This window comes from Aulonocara stuartgranti (assembly GCF_965226115.1).
Source record: "Aulonocara stuartgranti genome assembly, chromosome: 7".
In the NCBI taxonomy this organism is placed as follows: Eukaryota; Metazoa; Chordata; class Actinopteri; order Cichliformes; family Cichlidae; genus Aulonocara; species Aulonocara stuartgranti.
The window spans coordinates 30,631,357-30,652,463 of record NC_138945.1 but is presented as its reverse complement, the minus strand read 5'-3'; the positions used below and the strand labels follow the sequence as shown (position 1 = coordinate 30,652,463).

Genomic DNA, 21,107 nt, shown 5'->3' with positions numbered 1-21,107 from the left:
GTTTGAGGCTGTGGACAGGTGTCTTTTATACAGATGATGAGTTCAAACAGGTGCCATTCATACAGGTAACGAGTGGGGGACAGAAAAGCTTCTTACAGAAGACGTTACAGGTCTGTGAGAGCCAGAGATTTTCCTTGTTTGAGGTGACCAAATACTTATTTTCCACCCTAATTTATGAATAAATTCTTTACAAATCCTACCATGTGAATTCATGGATTTTTTTTTCACATTCTGTCTCTCACAGTCGAAGTGTACCTCTGGTGCAAATTACTGACCTCTGTCATCATTTTAAGTGGGGGAACTTGCACAATCGGTGGCTGACTAAATACTTTTTTGCCCTACTGTATATGTTGGAGAAAAGGTGATGTATTTGCAATTTTAATCAAGTATATAATGTCTATAATGTCTTTAACCTTAAATGCATGTAAACCACTAAACCATACTTTAACAGTGATTAATTATTTGGAATAGTGTTAACACGAAAACCGAAAGATAAAGTTAATCATTATTTTACAAAAAGAAATTGCAAAAACAAAACAATAACAAAAAATTAAGTAATCAGTTACAACAATTTCACATAGTGGAGGATTTGACAAATGTATTAAAAGGTAATACTCTTCTGTAGTTACATAGTACTTAAACAGCTTAGAAAACACTTTTTGAACTTAAAGTGTGTAAAAGGGTCTAAAATTATATACTTTTTCTACTTTGAAGATGATACATATCAGAAATCAAAGCTGCAGGTTCTTCACTCAATCACAGTTTCACCTCAGAGAACTCTAAATTGCCGTATCACTCTCTCAGTCACTAACTCTGTAAGTATCCTTACACACAGACAGTCTTAAAACACACACTTACCCTCTCTTTCCTCTGTTGTCAAGTCACTGATTCGGAGGACATGTCGTCTTGGTAACAACAATGTCTGATAGGGCCAAGTTGCCCAATATGGAACCACTGCCAGCCAATCAGAACTCTCCACCACAACACGTTCCTAAGAGGATACACATTAACATGTTTTAAAGTGTGCAAAGAAGCAGAATTATGTATTACATATCAATAATATAAAGTCTAAATTGCTGATACAAAGCTAAAGTGGCTTCCCAGATACTTCATGAGGTCATCACATTACCATTTTTACAAACCAAAATTACTTCTGCTGTGCAAAAGTCTTTAGCCTCCAAGGTTTTATTTAAATCTCAGTTCTAATAAGCCAGACTTTTTTTTATATTTTTAAAGTTGCCTTAGCAATAGTTTCTTCAGCCTTTCTGAATAACTTCCAAAGCTTTTCTTTGTACATTGGCTGATTTACATTCATTTTCACTCCAGTCCTTGTACCCGACCATTTTCATAGGAATGTGTGTTTATTTATTGAGACACCTAACACTAACCTATGAATCATTCAAGCATAAAAAAGACACCTGACTCAAGGGATGACTCAACAGTGTCCCGTGTACACCTAACAGAGAACAAAGCAAAGAAGCAACATTTAATTGTATCTTTAGGTATTTTTGGTCACGTGCTTTCCTTGAATTTATGAAAAAGCCAAAGATAACACTTTGACAGGCATAACATAGTATTTTCATATCAACAAGGTGATTCCCAAAGAGCTGTTATCAAAAAGCTTGGGATATCTCACCAGGATGTTAAGTGTGTCCTTAAGAATTTTGAGGAAATCAAACAAATAGACGACAAAAAAAGGAACAGGGCTACAAAATTGACCTACAACAGATAAACAGTATCTGAAAGTCATTTCCTTAAGAAATAGGAAAACGTGCAGCAAAGACCTGACACAGGACCTGAGAGGTGCATCTGACCCATCTACTGATACCTCATCGAAATGGTCTCATTGGAAGATTGGTTGTCAAGAAGCTATTTGTAAGCAAGAAAAACAAGGAGACAAAAATTGAGGTTTGCCAAATTACACAAGAACTGACAAGAAAGATCAGTGGCAACAGGTCTTATGGAGTGATAAATCCAAATTTGAAATTTGAGAAAGGTAAACAGTAAAAGTCTGCAGCTGACTGTAAAATACAATAGAGGCTCTGTCATGGTTTGGGGCTGCATTTCAGGCAATAGTCCTTCAAGAAGCTATGAAGACAGTTCATGCTATGTTGGATAATAAAAGGAGATCATACCAAATGTTGATTTTTCAAGCCCATTAAATTGTACAAACTTAGTTTTTGCCTTGTATTGTGCATCTCCATTTGTTTCATGTTTTGCGCCGCACCCATTTCCCATTTTCCTAACAAAAAAAACCTTTCCACATTATTGTATACTGTAATTATACCTTTTATGGTATGTGTCATACAGATACTGTATACCTGTATAGGGTTTTGCTGTCTTATATTATGCAAACAGAAAAAAAAAGAGAAAAGAAAATTTCCATGATACATAAAGATATACCCGATGCTACACAGGAACATTCACACTTATGTTTGCTAAACTAAAATTACCCTACACATGTTGAAAGTAGTAATTTGATCCCTTTAGCTTATTACACTAGAAAAAGGAGCCATAAAGTTAAAAAAAAGAAAAGAGCATGTTGTAACAAAGTGGGTTCAAAATGGTAATATAATGAGTCAGTCAGGTTTGGCTGTTCGCAGCAAGTAGCCTAATTATCATAAATTGTTTATATGCAAAATGTGTCTGAAGCCAAGAATTAACAAGCTGATGAATGGGCACAAACAAGCCCTGACCTTGCTATTACAATCCATCAAAAATAGATAAGTGTGTGCACATGCTTGTGTGTGTGTTAAATCACTAGCATGAATCTGATGCAACTTGGCTAGTAATCCCAACAGAATACATGCAATCGTTTTTTCCTCTTTGCATTTTACTTCCAGGTTCTGTTTGTTTGCATGTATTTCCTAACAGAACTCACTGCTTATTGTTATCAAAGCACAGACCTGATAAATTAACACCTCAAAGGGTTCTTTAACCAAAGATATGAAGCTAAGATGCCTGTCTGTTGCTTAGTACTGCCAGGTGAAGAGTGAATTTATAAAAGCTGGAAATCTGAAATCTGATCTGTGAGTGTATTGAGACTGAAAAGAACTGTGGCAGAAAGCCAAAATCATCAGCTATACAACTGCACTTCTTGGTTTCCATCATCCATAGCACCTAATTGACACACTGCACACAGGCTTGTATGATGTGTGATTTCGCTTGCCTAAAAAGAACAAGTTGAATTCAAGTCAACGAGCAGAAACAATCCAAGGATCACTGATAGAAGAAAGGATTTACCAGAGCCTAACTGCAAAAGTAAAGTTTGTGTTAAATTGATAATGCTGAATGGAGCACTCAGTGAATCACATCTCTCAAAATGGTACTAAAATGATTTTATAGTGTGCTGTGTATAATCATAAGGTTTGTAAGAGACAAGAATAAAATAATACACAGATCAACAACTCAACACAATGCATTGTCAAAGGAAATAAATACACATATCTTCTCTATACTGGCTTCTTGTAATTTTGAGATTGTTTTTAAATTTTACTTATCACTTTTAAAGCATGTTTTGATCTGGCTCCAGGCTACATAGCAGATGTGTTACCCCAATATCAGCCATCTTACAGCCTTAGATCCTCAAGTGCTGCCCTCCTGGTGTTTCCAAAGTCAAGGCTTAGAATATCCTTTTGAATAACCCACCTGAGTATATAAGTCTTGGAAAATCTGTGACTTGTCTCAAATTAATTCCAAAAAACACATTTTCATAAACTTGCTTTTATGTGATGTTTGCGCTCTCTTTCTTGTTCTTTATTTTGTTGTTATTTGTGTATCTTTTTTGACTGTCTTGTGTATTTTGTATGCAGTGTTTTTCTGTCTCTTAACCTAAGTTTAATTTTACAGTTTTATTTCTGGCCATAACCTCTGGCTTTCTTTTCAAATTTCTACTTGTACTTGCCTCTGAAAGCACTGTGCAAATTCTGTTTTTGAAAGGTGCTTTAATTATTCAGTGTACACCTAGTTTGCCTGATTTTTGATTTCCTTCACTCTTTTTATTTGCAACCATTTGCACATCAGAAATCATAACTTATCAGAGTCTAGCAACATACCTACAATCCAACCTGAGCAAAGGGAGTTAGACTAACAGAAAACAATTAACAATAGTTCAAAGGTTTAAATACTGAACATGTTTCTACCAGCATGTTGTTCACCCTTGTTGCACCTTCTGTGCGGTGATTGCCGAATTTTGGACCCTGGATTTCCTCCAGGTATTCAAGACATCCCCCACACCAGCAGAAAATAATGTATTGTGACTCATTCTGTCATTTCCCATCACTGTGTTTCTAACCCCAGAACTAGAGTTGTTGTGCAATACTACTATAAACCTAATTATCAGTAATCACACTTCTAGCCAGATAAGAGTCGGAGCTATAATTCTTCCACAGGTTTGAACAAGCTTGCCCAGAAAGGCATTAGTGCATAATTAATGGATCTACAGGGAATAATGTGCTGTTAAATAACTGTGGGGGGAAAACACAAAGTAATCTAACAGAATCACAAAATGTTCAGTTCTCCTAATCAAGTGAATTTGCTGTATAGAATTCTACTTAGTGCCTGGAGTAATACCACAGAGACCATGGCTTCTGTTTCACCACATACGCTTTATTTATTTATCTTTTAAAAGGGATAATGTAGCGCAACACTGTAAAGAAAACTGTATAATATTTTAATGCAAATTATTTAATCAAATCACCATGACTCACATTTTATGCTTTTAACGGTAAAAATTTTTTTTAACCTAAAAGCACTTACGCTACATATATCTACATAGTTTCTTCTATTTTTGTTCTATTAACACTCAGTTTTTTTATTCTTTATCCTCAAGCCTACTCAAGTTCTTTTGTCTTCAGTACTTTCAACAGAATTACAGAGAAACACAATGAAGATGGAAAACTGAGAGCCAGAATGGTGAGGAAAGATTGAAGAGGAGGTGCTATTAAATGACAGAGAGGAAGCGAAGGGTGGCGTAAAACAGACACTTCACGGACAGCAAATCCCAAGGAGTTTTACTCAATTAGCTTAGAAAGTTTTTGTTTCAAAGTCAAGAGTGTCACCTGGGAGCCGAAGACCAATTCAGAGACCTCTAAACACGGCAGTGTGCCAATTTAAGGTCCTAACCACGAGGTCAGAGAGACAGGAGCAAGGAGCCAGCGAGAGGGAGAGAAGGAGAGAGACGTTAGAAGACGACAAGGCTTTTTTGCACACACACACTTCTACTTTCACACTGATTTTATAAAGGTCAGTCCCCATGAGTACCTGTCTAGGAGATTCAAGTGTCTACTCTGCTCTTCTCAAAGCCTTAATGCTATCCTCTCTATCTCCCTCACACACAGACACACACTCCCAGTAGAACAGGTCAGCTCATTCCCTGAATGAATCAGAGGCTGTCTGATTTTTTCTTTTTTCCTCTCACCTGCATGTCTTTCTCTCTTTGTGACTTTGCATCTCTGTTTGTGCCTTCACTCCTCTCTCTCTCTCTCTATCTCCACTCGACTCCTGCAAGCTTCTTTTGTTCTTTCTGTCTCTCGTTCCATCTACTTGCTTCTCTGCCTTCGTCTTACTTTACTCCTTGCAGTTAATCTGAAACGCTCTTCACCCATTCTTAAACTTGAAATACTTTTTTGGCATAAAAAAAAAAACAACTACAAAAAAACCAAAAACGCTTTCAATTCAAGAGTAGGCTACAAGTAGAAAAATATCACTGTCTAGTTGTATGTGATTTTCAGCTGCATTTTTAATATCTAATCAAAATAATAATGACCACAATTTACGGTAAATGAGCAGGAAAATGAACAGTTTACAAACCAAAAGTGAAACTTTAGCAACTAACAGAAAAGAAGTTAAGGGTCTTTTTATATTTAAAAGGCTTATTTGAGTCTATGCGTGCATGTGCACGTGTGTATGTGTGTGTTCATAAATGTTAACTGATGAATCATCCTAACTAAAAAGTAAAATAAAAAAGTTCAACATTATGGATAAAAAATGATTTCCTTTCTTGCAAATATTTATATAAAATGATTGGTATCAGTCTTTCAAGGCCTTTACATTAAGTATGCAGGTGGTGCTCATCAGTCTGACTTTGCCCAAACATTGCTTTTTAAAAGGAAGAGCTACTCTGGCTACTCTCTGGTAAAAAAAAAAAACAAAAAAAACAAAAACAAAAACTAACTACCATGATCATCACTATTTAATAATGTTGTATATTTATTGTTGTGCGCTTCCCCTCTTTAATATATAGAAAAAAGTGAAGTCAAGGCAATTAACTGTCATGGTGTGTAGGTTATACATAGTGTGAGAAATGTGATGAAGAGGGCCCAAGATCCTTACACAGGATGCAGGCAGGAATTAACCAAAGAAAGACATTTATTTAGAAAGTCCTGATTTTCTGTCTTCTTTCTCAGAATTATGAAAAAAGTCAGAATTCTGACTTTATTGTCTGTAGGTTTTAATATCAGGTTTAATGTAGACATGAAAATGTAGTCATTCTTGTCATCTTGGTAGAAAATATAGTTTGTGATATTAGTAATGTGATATCATTACTTTAATTGGGAATAGTTGCCCCAGTAAATTTACATCAAACTACAAGAACATCTTACAGGTGGAAGTCTAAAACTGAAGGCACAGCTAGGTAATATCATTACAACAAGATCAACTGGTAGCATACTGTATTTTCCGCACTATAAGGCGCACTTAAAATCCCTTAATTTTGTCAAAAATCAACAGTGCGCCTTATAATCCGGTGTGCCTTATGTATGAATTCTGGTTGTGCTTACTGACCTCGAACCGATTTTATGTGGTACACGGCGCTCAAAAATCTGTCAAGAAATGTTTTAGTATGACTTTGGTAAGCTACGAAGCTGCACCGCTTAATGGATTGTCAGAGCATTACGGCTACCGTAGTCAGGAGCCTCGTGGAGTAATCTGGGTCCAAAACTCCGTCAACTTCAGGTCCCAAAGTCAAACGAACACTGCGGCATCACTCAGAGTTAAACACTGTCTAAATTCTTTCATCTTTAATAAAATGATCAGCGTTGCTGCTTTACCAGGTGTAACAACTAAATTTAACATCCAGGCATCCATGAAAACAGAATTTATTAAATTTAACGGAATTAAGTTAGCAGGAAGTTAGCTCACTAGTTTCTACCTAAACATTATATAGCATGTTCTGACTGAGAGATTTCTGAAAAAATTAAAACGTACAGCTCAGCTATCACTTCCAACATAAATGTAGAAAGGAAAGTAAACAGCAGTGACATTTGTAGGGTTACTGAAGTTCGGCTAGCTGGTATATAATGATGTGCTACGTGATTGCTAGCGACACAGCTATGTTAGCATAACATAAACAGTGAAGCTGGAGGACGAACGCTAACTTTTTTCCACTCGATAAAAGTTCCCAATGCTGTAAACAGACCAAACTTCAGTCAGGAGAATTGAGATAATTAATCCACAATACAAGGTTAGTCATTAATATACTGCAACAACACAGGAATGGAGGAGCTGCGAGAGAATTCAACATTGATTAATCAATGGTACGGAAGTGGAGGAAGCAAGAAGAATGAGTTGAGTAAAATTTAATCTGATTTTTTTTCCGTTTAATGCACCTTATAATCCGGTGTGCCTTATGGTCCAAAAAATACGGTATTTGGGTAGCTTATGGGTGGATAAACAAAAGTGAAGCAGGTTTACAAAAAAAGGGTTTTAGCTGTGAATATAACCTGAGGTTAAGTATATTAAAAGTGGCATAAGTAAGCCAGTTCTCCATGGTTTCAGATAGAGATGTAAAAATTCACTCCCAATTCGTTCTGGGTTTCTGCTAAGTGTATGCTCACTAATAAGACATTTGCCAACCTGCTAAATGTACTCAGTGCTGTCTTCAGTGGTTACTGCTGCTGATGCTGTACACATGACTGAAAGATCACTCAAATACACCCACACTGAGTTTTCCTGTTCTTCTGGCAGGTTGAAGATTGATGCTGCAGCATTATGTTAATGAGCATCTCTGCTGTCCAATCACACGCTTCACTGACCAAGAGACAGGCAGATGATGTGGATGGGAAATCAAAAGAGAATGGTGAGGTATAAGTAAGAGAGAGGAAAAGAGCAGCATGGCAGAAAAGTGTAGTAAAGTAGACAGATAAAGAGAGCAGTCATGGTGAGAAAAACACTACGGCAGAGGAATTTCCATCAACATTATATCAAAAAAATAACTGAAGTAATATATTAAGAAAATCATTTGATTAAACAGGCCTTCGGAATCATGTATTATGGTTTGAGTTGCATATTTGACCTGGGAGACCACATCTCTTGTATGTCTCCTTGTGGAGCACACATTAGACATCAATTTCTGGATAATACACTGGATACACTTTCCATAATTCATGACTTTAGAAATTTTGAATCTGATAATAACCTGACCTCACAGGAAGAGTAAAATACAAGCTTTGGGAACACTTTATAATAGCTACTGTTATTAAATAGGAACTTGACAGGTAATTAAACTTCTCTTAAAAGATAATTACAAAATTACACAATGGAATGAGTTCGGTTTATGCACCAAAACTACAGTGTAGGATTTAACAAACCATGCTTAAAATCTACTCATCCACAACCTTAAAACTGGACAATGGAAAATTTTGCTTAAAGGGTGCATACTGTATTAAAATGGGGTCCTGCCATGGCACAGATACCACAGTACACCTTCATCCATCTCTGTGTCCAACAGTTTTAGACACACGGCAAAAGAAAGTCTTGCTGTTATAATTCCATATACAATAAATAATATAATTATTTTAAATTACCCAAATGTAATTATTGAATAAACAACTGATGGCGTAACTAATCATTCAGAAACATTATTAATTATCATTAATTAATTATTATATATTTTGTTTGTTTATTTTGTGAATTAAAATGTATTAAATTACAGATTACAAATTACTATTTCAAAAATGTTCACGTGTTTTAAAGGTTACCAAAACAATGTGTTTATGTGTGAGCCGTACCTTTTTCTCAGCCTCCCGTTTGGCATATTGCAGCAGCATTGGCTCTCCGTGTTTCTCATAGTATGCTCTCTGACAGCGGTCTGACAGGGCCGGCTCATTAGGAAGAAAGTTGCTGGCCCACACCTATATGAAAGCAGAACGCTGATTATGATCATGATGATGATGATGGAGATGACAGATGGAAAAACATAGAATATAGAATAACTTAATATATGTGTGTGTGTGTGTGTGTGTGTGTGTGTGTGTGTGTGTGCGCGCGCGCGCATGCGGTTACACTACAGTGTGTTTAGATAATCAAAGGGTTATTAAGTGAATCTACCCACTTTTTCCCCACTGCCCTGATTCCAAATGACCACATTACATTTGCTATTTAATAGGGTGATTTATCAATATCACTCAATCAATAAATGTTTTACAGATGCAGAATTCAAGCTTTCAAAACACTTTCTTTTCTTTCAGGCTTCTCATATTGATAAATGGGTTTTCCCCTGCAGCCACAGGCTTTCATTTATTTCAATACAAAGTAAAAATCAGTTCCCATACACTAAAACTTAATTAAGACAGGTACTTTATCAATGTGAAAAGCACTGACTGGCCCTGAGAATGTATTTTCTCGATGTGCTCCCCAGTCAGAACCTTTTGTGAACCCGGTTTGGTTCACAAAAATAGATTTGGACTATTGTGACACCCTTCTCTCTGCCTCCAATAAAGTTCTTGTCTATTCTTAATGAAATCTGGCCGACACCTGGGTCTTCATCTGAGGCACTCAGTGGGTCTAGAAAGTTTCTGTTGGAAAAGAATTACTTGCAAGTCATAAGATCCTATTGCACATGGGCTCAAAATTATCTACTGCAGTTGAAACAGTTGTTACACATTAGAAATCTGCTGTTCTGCTACTGTCTAAGCTCATCACACGCAACTAATCAAATGGACCAAGGCTGTGTTTCAAATATGGTGCCAAATGCTTATAATTATAATCTATTGACATTTGTTGGGCTTTTTGCTTAATTTGTCGACAACTACCAATCAAGAATTGGAGCTCTAAGGTTTAAGACGTATGTGAATAAACTCTCTAGTGAGTAAGGAAGTAAATAAGAAAGTGAATTATAAGGAAACACATAGTGAAAATACTCCAGGAAAATAATTTAAAGTTAGCAAAAATGACAAATCTCTGTCATTGCGACACCTGCATTTTTTTTTTTTTGTCTACTCTACTGTGCTTGGGATCACTGCCCTGTTACATTACCCAGTTTTGGGCAAGCCTTAGCTCTCAGACAGCCTCACATTTGACTCATGAATATTTTGGAATACAGAAGAGTTTGTGGTCAACTCAATGACTGAAAAATCTAAAGTTTTGTGGTTTGTACAAATGCAACTTTGCAAATCTAAGATGTGCTGTCATGTTATTTTAAGAACAAGCATGGCTTGTTTGTCTTCTAAACAAGCCATGCTTGCTTGGTACTTTTCTATTTGTGCCCTTGGGAATTTTAATATTTAACATGCTAACTGAAGCCTGTAGATGAGTTTGAAATGTAGCTTTTAATTTTTCACTGGGCACTGCACAGTCTGACATCTGACATCCATTCCTGGGAAAATTGAGGCATTGTTTTAATGTTCCAGACCAGCCAAACCCAATACTGGTTCTCCCAGAGGTGTCTTCCTATTCAAAGGGAGTTTTCCTTTCCAATGTTTCCAAGTGCTTGCTCATAGTCCTGTGAAACCTTTTTTTTTTGCTTTGTACACACAAAATTAAATTCTTGTGATAATTGCACCTGGCAAGAAAAATAAAATAAAACAACTGTCTTGATCGTTAACAGAGACAAACAAATTGTTCAAACTTTGCTCTCATCAACCACCAACTGGCATTCCCCACCAGGCTATGTTTACTCTAAATGAAACAATGGTATTATCTCTGATTGAGAAAGTGAGCATCCCTGGAGAAAATGATGCTGCAACATATTCATGCAAATTTATGAAACAAAAGTATTTTTTTGGTTTCACACTATAGTTCAGCTGCATTCTGGGAAGCTTTATATGGATAATAGTGAGCATCAGACCAGACATTTGCATTACCCATGCAAAATATAGGATTTTAATGGCTGTAAAAGCAGTGCCAAATAACTCAACTTGACAGTGCACGTTAAATGATTGCCTAAGACAACTGTTACTGAGGTTTTGAATGAGGCACTGTATTTAATTTGGGGTTTGTTAAGAACATCACTGCCTCCCTACATATACTTGTGCTCATTAGTGTGGATGCAGAGTAGACAATGCATTGTATATTCATCCTCTAAAGACTGAAAACTTCACCAGAATATTGATTAGGTATGTGGCTGCTTTGTGTGCATACGTCTGTTCTTTTAAGGTATTTCTTTCTACTACGGTGATCTTGCTTTCTAGTGGGATGTCTTTTTTAATATTTGTCAATTTTATTGGAATCTTTTAGGTCTTCCATAGTGTTCTGAAATCGAAAATAGCATATTTGTGTCAGGCATCAGGAGTAGATTTTCCAGTTAAATCATTCCACTATATGATGAACAGAGTAATAACCGGAGGCATCCTCTGATACTTTAAATCAAAATCAATTCAAATTCAAATTTTATTTGTCACGTACACAGTCATACACAGTACGATATGTAGTGAAATGCTTGGACAACTGCTCGTGACCTAAAGAAAACAAAAAAGGAAAAGGCTATGAATAAGATAGGAAATAAATATGAAAAATTAAAAAGGGTAAATTTAACTAGGAAGGAATAAAATATAAATTAAGGTTAAAAATGAAATAACTGTACAACACAAATTAGAATGAAGGGTAAATTTAACTGGGAGAATAAGATAAAATATATAAATTAAAGTTGAAAATAAAATAACTGTACAACAAAATACACAATATAGAACTATATAAGAATGTATGAAGAAATATAAATAAATATATACAAAATAACAGCAGCGTGATTTAAACACCACCGCTTTACACTGTGTTGGAGATTCCTTTCTTATTTCAGACTTTTTTTCTTTTTTTACCCATAATGTAGTGCAGGGATAACACAGTGACAGATTTGAACCTGTCAACCTTTCCTGCTTTGAATACAGAAATTTTAGGTGGAAATGCAAAATGGTTCCTACTGAGTGCAGGCTGGAGCTTTCATGTTCTCACGGTGCCTACGTGGCTTCTCTCTGAGTATTCCAGCTTCCTCCCACAGTTCAAAGACATGCATGTTAGGTTAACTGGTGATTTAAATTAACTGTAGGGATGAATGTGAGCACAAATGCTTGTCTGTCTCTCTGTGTTAGACCTGCAACAGACTGGATAGGATCCTGGGATAGGCTCCATAGCCCTCACAACTCTGAATTGGGTATGTGGAAGGAAATAGATGGATGATAATCAAGATTTTCTTCTTCCCTTTCAGTCAGTTCTGCTGACCTTGCCCAATAGTTGTCATATTAACATGGGTTTGGATTTATGAATAATACTTAGCATGTAATAAAACAAATGCAATAAAGTAATACTTTTAAGCAGCTGGAAGTTATTAATGTTTCCTGGCATGTTGCCTCAAGCTGCGATAAGACCCTTTCCACAATCACTGCTGTAGAAACTAGATTTATGTTCATATTAATGGCTTTTGGCTAAAGGCTGCACCATGCTTTTTCAAGCATGACCCTGGGAAGGCAGAAAGAAACAGACTTTGTTGTGTTTTTATTAAATGTGCACATGCTGTTTATCTTCATACTTCCCGGTACGTGTAGATACATACATGCCTGCCAACATCTGCAGTTTTGGGTCTATTTGTACACCTGTGTTTTGTGTACATTAATTAATGGCCAACAGGAGACTGCTAATTCTCAAAGAGAGAAAATTAAAGAGAACACAGACAAGAAAAACAAAGAATGTAATTACTCTGGCAAGATAAAACTTCTGAAAAAAAAAGGTATTATCTTTTACTGCAAATAACAACATCATCATGGCTTTTACTTCAGCTTCCAAGTATAACATCTGAAATAAAATATATACTCTGGAAATAAATATTAACTCAATGAATATCTGGTCCTCACGGTCAATTCGTAGCACTTTGCAAAATTAATTTTCTATATTCTTTGGACTGCTTACATAAAAAAAATTATATCACTATTCCAGAGGCATATGTTTTCCTTCCTCCACTTACATAAAAATACATAAAGCTCTTTTCCTTTGAGACCAAAGTTATCAGAAGCAATGCTGCCTCCAGAACATGATTAACATTTTCTGTTGATTATTCTTCAAAGTCTTAGATCTACCCTTCGTATGTGTTGGCCTGGAGGGGTTGCCTGGCTGTACACATAGACGAACACACGTTTAAACCACTCTTTTCTTGGACTTTGATGTATAAAGCAAGGGAAATCTAGTCTGCAGGAAAATCCTAAATAAATAAATAATAAACATTTTCAAAAAGCCCCACCAAAGACTGGATCCAGGTTTGATTCTTGATCTTTATAACAGACATGAAAAACTAAATACATATGTGTCCTTTTTATCTATTTACAGTAATGGAAGTGTATTATAGAAATTTGGTGTATAGAAAGTATACGTATCTTCAACAAACTTGGATTATTTCTATTACAACCCTGTTATTTTGAGGTTGCGTACTGCCATCTGTTGGTCATTTCTATATTTCAGAAAATAGCAGCTGATTCAGATTCTATTATGGTTTTGCTTCTATCTGTGTAGTGATGAGCATATTATTGATTTTATTTATTATTTTTCATTGATTGCCAAAAGGGAAGAAACTAATCAACTAAGCCAATAGAAATCCTTTTAATAAAGCTTAAGAGTTAAGAGGGTGACATCAGCTTTATTTTCAACACATTATTTTAACTATGCTTTTAAAAAAACATAGGAAAATCAACCCAGCGGTGTTTATCAGAGCTAAAACATCTCTATGATTTTGTCTCTGTTGTTTGCTCAACATCACACAGTAAGGTGACAGTTTGACAGGAAATGCCTCCCTATTTCAAGTTTTAGTTCTGCCTTATTAAAAGGCAGGAAAATATGAGCACAAGAAAATAGCAAAGCTGTAAGGTGTGATTTGTCTTTAGAAAAAGTAATAAAGGAAGAAATGACCGACACACAAATACAGAATTGTTGATAATTTCTGGATGAAAAGTCAATTAACAGCTTCTGTGCTGAGGCTTGTCTGGCTCAAAAACTTTTATATGAAAGCTTTGCTGTTGGGGTTTTTTTTTTTTTTAAATCACTTCTCATCTTCATTGTCATAAACTGGTCGCTCAGATGTGCAAATTGGACCAACGAGACAGATTTGTATTGCAAATGTGTGATAAGAGAATTTAAGGTTTTGATGCTGCAACATGAAAGTAGCTGGAATGAGTGTATGTATATATTCTTGCACTTATTCTCACTGTGAGGACATTTCATTTATCAATGAAGATGAAAAGTTTGTGGGAAATTAGATCCAGCATTGTTTTAATTGCCCTTTCTCACATGTCGCACACAAGAGGAGATTACTACTGAAATGTGAGGTCGCTGCCAACGCAGAGCATGCAGAAGGAAGGACAGACTATTCTCACATGGCCACAATCAGACATCACACAGACTTTCTGCTAGGAAGCTGGCAGGTTAAAGACAGTTTAATGGTCGATTCAACTCATTATGACATTTGCATTCTAACAAGCATCACCATGACTGCAGTGCATATGCCAAATCAGGTAATGTGTGCATCGCTTACCTGGCAGTGAGGATGTGGATTTGAACAACCCATCATAGCACCCTTATTCTCGAAGATCTAAAAACAACAGCAGCAACAACAACAACAACAACAACAAAGCAGCAGAAGTTAACACAGGATTTAGATAGCTGTTCTTATCTAAACAGCATGCATTTTCTGGGCTGGATTGGTTGACACCAAGTATGAGTATCTGAGTATTAGGTGTTATATGAATTTCTATATCTAAGGAATTATGACAAAATGCTGAACTGAAACAAAAGGTGTATTTTTTAGTTGGGTCCAAATAAGTGTACATCCTACAAATGAACAAAAAAAAGCTTCCAAAAATATTATTTAATATTTGGCATGTGGCACATTTGAAGTTAGACATCTTGCCCATGTCCTGCTTTATTTGAAACAGCTGTTTGAATTTGTGAATTTGACCGGAGGCGTCATTAAAATTTTATGTGATCCAATAAAATACATATTAACGTGAAAAACTAGAGACGGCAGAAAATTGAAGGATTTGTGACAGGGTAAAAAGGTTAGCAGTTACAATTTTAGATGTATCCAGCCCTGGGAAAAATAAAATCAATAATGTGACTGTGTTTGTGTGTGTGTGCGTGTCAGAGAAAGTGAGAATATTGCATACCTGAACCCATGGGTAAATAGTGCCTAGTTCCTCAACAAGCTCCGCCCACTTGTCTATCACGTTTACAACCTCTTCTTTTTTCATGAGAGGGAGCGTGACGTCTGACCAGGGATGGAAACACATGACCTTACTGAGGAAGGCATTTAAAAATGAAAAAAAAGAGAAAAAGAGGAAGGAAAGGTGGTTATTGGTGTTAAAAGACTGAAACAGAATCTAACACTTGCTGAATTAATTAACCAGGATCAGCTTCTCAAAATTAATTAACATTAATAACTTAACACTGCACTACCAAAAAGAAAAACAAAACAAAAACAAAAACAAGAAAACCTATTACGATGCCTATAATAACAGCAAATTTGAGTCTTCAGAAATTTTAGCCTGCACACCAGAGGGTAATGTCATAGTGGCTTAATCGATCTTCTATCCAGGCAACAGTCTACGCACTTACAGTAGCATTAAATGCAGATAAGACGGTGGAAATGTCACTAGTTTTTTATAGGGATTTGGGGTGATGTGTTCCTTTTGTTGTTAGAGGTTCATTTAAGACACATTACATTGTTGCTGTTGCTCTTCTTGTGAATAATAAGAATTGAATGATGTCATTGTTTTAGTATAAAACAGACCCTTGCTCTGTTTTTGAATTTCCTGGTTAATTAAAGCAAAGTGATAATCTGGGGGAAGGTAAAAGTCATTGCTATGCACTTCCCATAAACTGCCTGTCAAATACAGCTACATAGCCTTTACTTTTGATTTTCTGTTGACTCTCACATTGGCAGGGCCCTGGGGTTCAGTTGAAAAATTACTGCACATAAAAGCAAAGCTGACATTTTGCTCCTTTTAGATTTAGATGAATGTCACAAACAGACATGGATTACAACTACTGGTTGAGTTCAATCTTGTTTTTAAGAGGTAATATTATAAAAAGTGAAGTCAAATAGTCAGTGGAAACAGAATGGAATTGGTCTATGAAAAACAGAGCCAAATAACTGAACACAGAGTAATAACCCTAAAAAATGTCTGCAGGAAAAAAGAGAATGGAAATAAATGCTGATGGATATGTGAGAAAGTGAAGGTGCCATTAATGAATTGTGTATTCTTCATGTTCACTATATAAGTTAAACTACCTCACCTGGCAATAAAGTCTAAAGTCTAGATTTAAACTACGGTTCTAAATAAATAAATAAATAAATATATATATATATATATATATATATAAAAATGTGAATTCTATGACAGCTGTGAACAACTATTTGCGTTATTTTTAGAGAGTCTTCCTTTGTGCAACCAAACAAAACAACCTTTTTAAGCAACCAAAATAGCTGTCACAACTATAACATCGTATGTTACATTTAATGAGCCAGACTCCTAACGATAATAAAGGTTTATTCAGCTAAGAAAAAAAAAGAAAAAACAAAAAAAACAAAAAGCAGGTCGTGGGTGGGGGGTTGTTTAGGCATTTTAACCAACTTTTGTAAACAAACAGCACAAATTAAACATCTGACACAATGAAGCTGATAGAAAGCAAAAAGTCAGAGGATCACTGAAGATATCAGCACTTGCTATTTTATTTATATTTCCAACAGCAGTTTTTACTGTGCACCAGTTTGACCAGCTCATCAAACCATGTAGCGCAGCTAACACAACATCAAGCAACTGTGAGCTTTCTCTTTTAAAACAGTTTACTTTGGGCTCTGTTGTAAAATGTCAAAAATACTTTTTTTAATGCATGAGGTCCTGTGAAAAATTAAATACATCCGTATTGCTTCTATAGGAATTAAGGGGGTGAGTAACAGCCAGGTGCTGCTAATAAAACACGCTTGATTAATTGATCGTCCGCAAATGTAATCACCTCTGTAAAAGCAGATGTTTGGGCAGATTGCTGGCCTGAAGCATTCAGGTGTTTGTTAACACAATGCAATAATGTTCCCAGCAGTGGATGTTCCAGCAAGTTCACCCTAAGGTCAGACCGTGCAATGTTGAGACAAATTGCAAAAAAAAAAACCTAAGGGGTACTTATCAGACTACTCTACATGTTAAATGTTCATTACAGCAGAATTACAAAAAGACTGAACAAGTCTGGCTTGTTAGAAAGGGTTGCTATGAGAAAGCCTCTTCTCTTTAAAAAATATAGCAGTATAGCAGGAATATATAGAAGTGTAAAAACCAACAATCAACACAACAACTGTCAAGCACGGTTTGCTTTCCAGCCACAGGACCCGGGTACATGGCAGTCACTGAGCTAACCTTGAACTCCTCTGTATATCAGAGCAATCTAGAGTCCAATCTGAGGGCATATGTCGGACATCTAAAGCTTGGGCGAAAAGGGGTCACATAACAGGACATTAGCAAATGAAAGACAAGACTCAAGGTGGTTGTAATGGTCCAGTCAAAGTAAAAACCCAAATGAAATGCTGTAGCATGACCTTAACAGAGCTGTGCTTAAACTAAATTGAGGGGTTTTTTGTTTTTGTTTTATTACTGTATACACAAGCTAGCTTTAAAGTAAATGAGTAATTAGATGGAAATTGTTGATTTCCAGAGACATTTTTTTCAAGAAATATAATCTTAAGTTACCTTAAATCTGACACAACAACAAAACCAGAACACCTAATTATCTCGTGAATCTTCCTTTTGCTTGAAGTTAAATTTAAGACAAAAAGACACCTGTACTGACAGCAAATTACACCATTAAATAACTATAATTATTGTAAGGTGTCAACTGACATTGCTTTTACTAAAAGTTTTAGCAAATTTCAAAGTCCTTCTTAGAAATATTCCTGGGCAGCTATACTTAGTTTTCCTAGAAAGGGAAAACAAGACACTGTCAGATCTGTAAAATAAAGTGAGACCAATTTTTTGTCACCACAGTGCTGAGAGGGGTACTATGATAAAGTGTTAAAAACGTTCTTATTTCTTTTGTTGCACTACAGCTTTCTATTGCCTTCCGTGACCCAGATCCCCTAAATTACATTTCCAATTCTGCACTCCCCTCTAATTGGCACTGAACTTTGCTGCAGGGTACAAAGATCTACTTTATTTTTCACGTTTATTATTCTGTTAATATGGCCACAAAAGCATATACTGATCACAGATACACTAAAAGGAAAGCAGCAGCATGCTGGATGTGTGAACAAATATGAATACAACCTCACACTGCGAGCAAAATCACACACTCTCACCTAAAGTGAGACAGGGGAAGAAAAGTACCCTAAAATGTACTATATTTTTTAAGTCAGTCACTGCTGTTTCTGTGCTTCATCACATTGCGAGTGTGGTAAGCAACACCTGACGGCCTCTACATCTGCCAGCACATGGGATTTAGAAAAGAAAAAAAAAGAAGAGTCTTCAGTTTTCAACCAGCACAATATTTTTTGATTAAATCTATTATTCAGTAGTTATGCAACTCTGCTGTCAGACAGAATCAAGCAAGAATTCCCAGAGCACAGGATTGTTTGGGAATGTTACCTTCAGACTGAATATTATTTATGCAAAAATATCAAAAAACTCCAAAGCACTCTCTATTCATATAAAATTTAAATCCCTTTATTCTTGTTAGATTTAACCTTCGAAGGCAAATAAAGTTTATAACAAAGTAGTAAAATGCATTTTTTAAGAAAAATTTTACTTTGTTCTTATAGACTTAATTTGCCTTTGAAGATGTATTTATATTATCTGTGTGGTCTTTTTTGTCTGATTTGAATTGACTTTGGTGAATTTTTGGTGATTTTGTTGATTTCTGGGCTCTTACATCTGTCCACTCTTATTGGTTGAGTTTTACTTGTGGAATTTTCCACTTTCACCTTGAAGTTTGCTACTAGTAAAACACCACTTAAAAATTTTCAACCACTCATTTTGTCTCTTATAAAGGCCTATATGCCACAACCTGTTGGAGTTTTAGGTTCATCTTTTAATATTTTACCCTGAAAGCGCTCCTTAAACCAATTTGACAATTATATATCTTTGATTCATAGCATAGCAAGAATCATGTGTGGCCAAGTACCCAGAGAGGGAAAAATGTAATCTGTGAATTTTTGAAATAGAAAATGCTGTGTATTGTATTATAGAAGTGTGCACTAACGAAGGATTTAGGTCTTTTTTAAGCTTCTCTGGAGATGTATAAATCCAGCAGCCAGTGTTTATTGAGCTGACTCCTGTTGTAAAACATTCTTCAGTTGAACTTTGTAGAATACAAGATACACCCAGGAATAGGCATTTTGAGCTACCGAAGGACATGTTATTTATCAGTGTGGATGGATTTAGGAAAATATCACTCATGCACCAAGGAGCTACAAACTAGAGTACTGATAAAACATCTCCATCTGCTGGTTGCACAAAATAACATCACTTTCTAATGTATGTACGGTGGCTTGGTGATTTTGTTTTGCTCAAGTTCAAGATGTCCTGAAAACAGGAAGCATGCAGTGCGTTGATGAACAAAATTAGCGTCATCTAATAGCTGATTATGATGAAGATGATGACAACAACGAATTAAGAGTTGCCTCAGCATGACTGCTCTGATTGCAGTCATCAGCTTAGATTTAATTAGTCATACATTTGAATGCATCATAATTTTGAAAAGGAACACTGATTAAGATGCATCGTGTCCTAGATTAAATTATAACTTACCAACTGCATATTAATTTATACTATGTATTATACATTTCATTATGAGCACTGCATTTCATACACATATAGATTGAGATATTAAGATTTGTTCTTACCAGACACCTCTTGCAGCTTTAGACTGAAATAATGGATCTTGGTCTGAACCTGAAGAACAAAACAACAATATATACTTTATCATATTTAAGTATTATAACCAAATAGCTAAAGAGCTACACGAAAGTCGAGTTTGCAAGAAAGAAAGAATTGCAGTTACTTGCTTAAATATTTTATTAAAAAAGGTACTGCAGTTACTTCTCCTTTTCCTTACAGTATTTAGACTGCACTAGAACTCACCAGGGTCTGGAGCGTCAGGCTGAAGAGCGGGGAAGTCATTCTCAAACACAAAGGTACTGTCATAATCTGGATTCCCCTGGAGAAAAGCAGACAGTTGGAGAGATATTAGAAAACAGCAGACAAAAAACATTTTCTTTCAAAGCCCAAGCAGAATGAGGAGTGAAGAAACCTCTTATTTGGAACTGCTGGCAATGTTACAGCGCAATTTAGCATTATGTATGATTGTTAATGTCTACAACATCAATAATAAATGGAGAGAAGAATAGATGAACTATCCACGACATTATCAATATGTTTTCCAATGGATGCCTTGTTTGTGGATTTACTACTTGTTGTGATCAGAACCAAAGAATGCTGTTCAATGCCTCTTCTCACCTTTCCATTTGCCCTTTTGTTCCCAGGACAAAGTGGGTTATTTGGGTCATATCTTGGTATGTGCTCCTCAGGTGGTCTTTCAACTTGACCTGCCCAAGGTCTCTTCATGCGGTGGGCGGACACAAGAACCCAGCTGTCCCTAAGAGGGTTGTAACGCAAGTGCTGGTGCTCTAAAGTTACACAAGACAAGTGATAAAATGTAACAAGACAATGTAATAACACACATACATTATTGAAACCACAGGCTTCAAACATAAGGCCCGGGGGCAAAAATTGGCCTGGCAAAGACTCCAATCTGGCCCCACTGGACAGTGGGGCTGATCAATTAATCGGATTTTAATCACGATTACGATCTGGGCTTTCAACGATCATTAAAAATGACTGAGCCGATTATTAGCCCCTCCCTCGTGCTTT

At 36.0% G+C, this 21,107-nt stretch overlaps 1 protein-coding gene across 1 annotated transcript in view; it reads right to left on the bottom strand.

Annotated features, from left to right (window-relative positions):
* galt (galactose-1-phosphate uridylyltransferase) overlaps positions 1-21,107 on the bottom strand; it is a 36,511-nt gene that overhangs the window by 11,156 nt on the left and 4,248 nt on the right. Inside the window, exons 2-8 of the mRNA XM_082538887.1 lie at positions 20,694-20,863; positions 20,319-20,394; positions 20,081-20,129; positions 15,360-15,489; positions 14,729-14,785; positions 9,009-9,131; positions 859-991 (exon numbers count right to left, since the gene is read on the bottom strand). Coding sequence (XP_082395013.1) covers positions 859-991; positions 9,009-9,131; positions 14,729-14,785; positions 15,360-15,489; positions 20,081-20,129; positions 20,319-20,394; positions 20,694-20,863 — 738 coding nt within the window. The remainder of the gene's footprint in view (positions 1-858; positions 992-9,008; positions 9,132-14,728; positions 14,786-15,359; positions 15,490-20,080; positions 20,130-20,318; positions 20,395-20,693; positions 20,864-21,107) is intronic.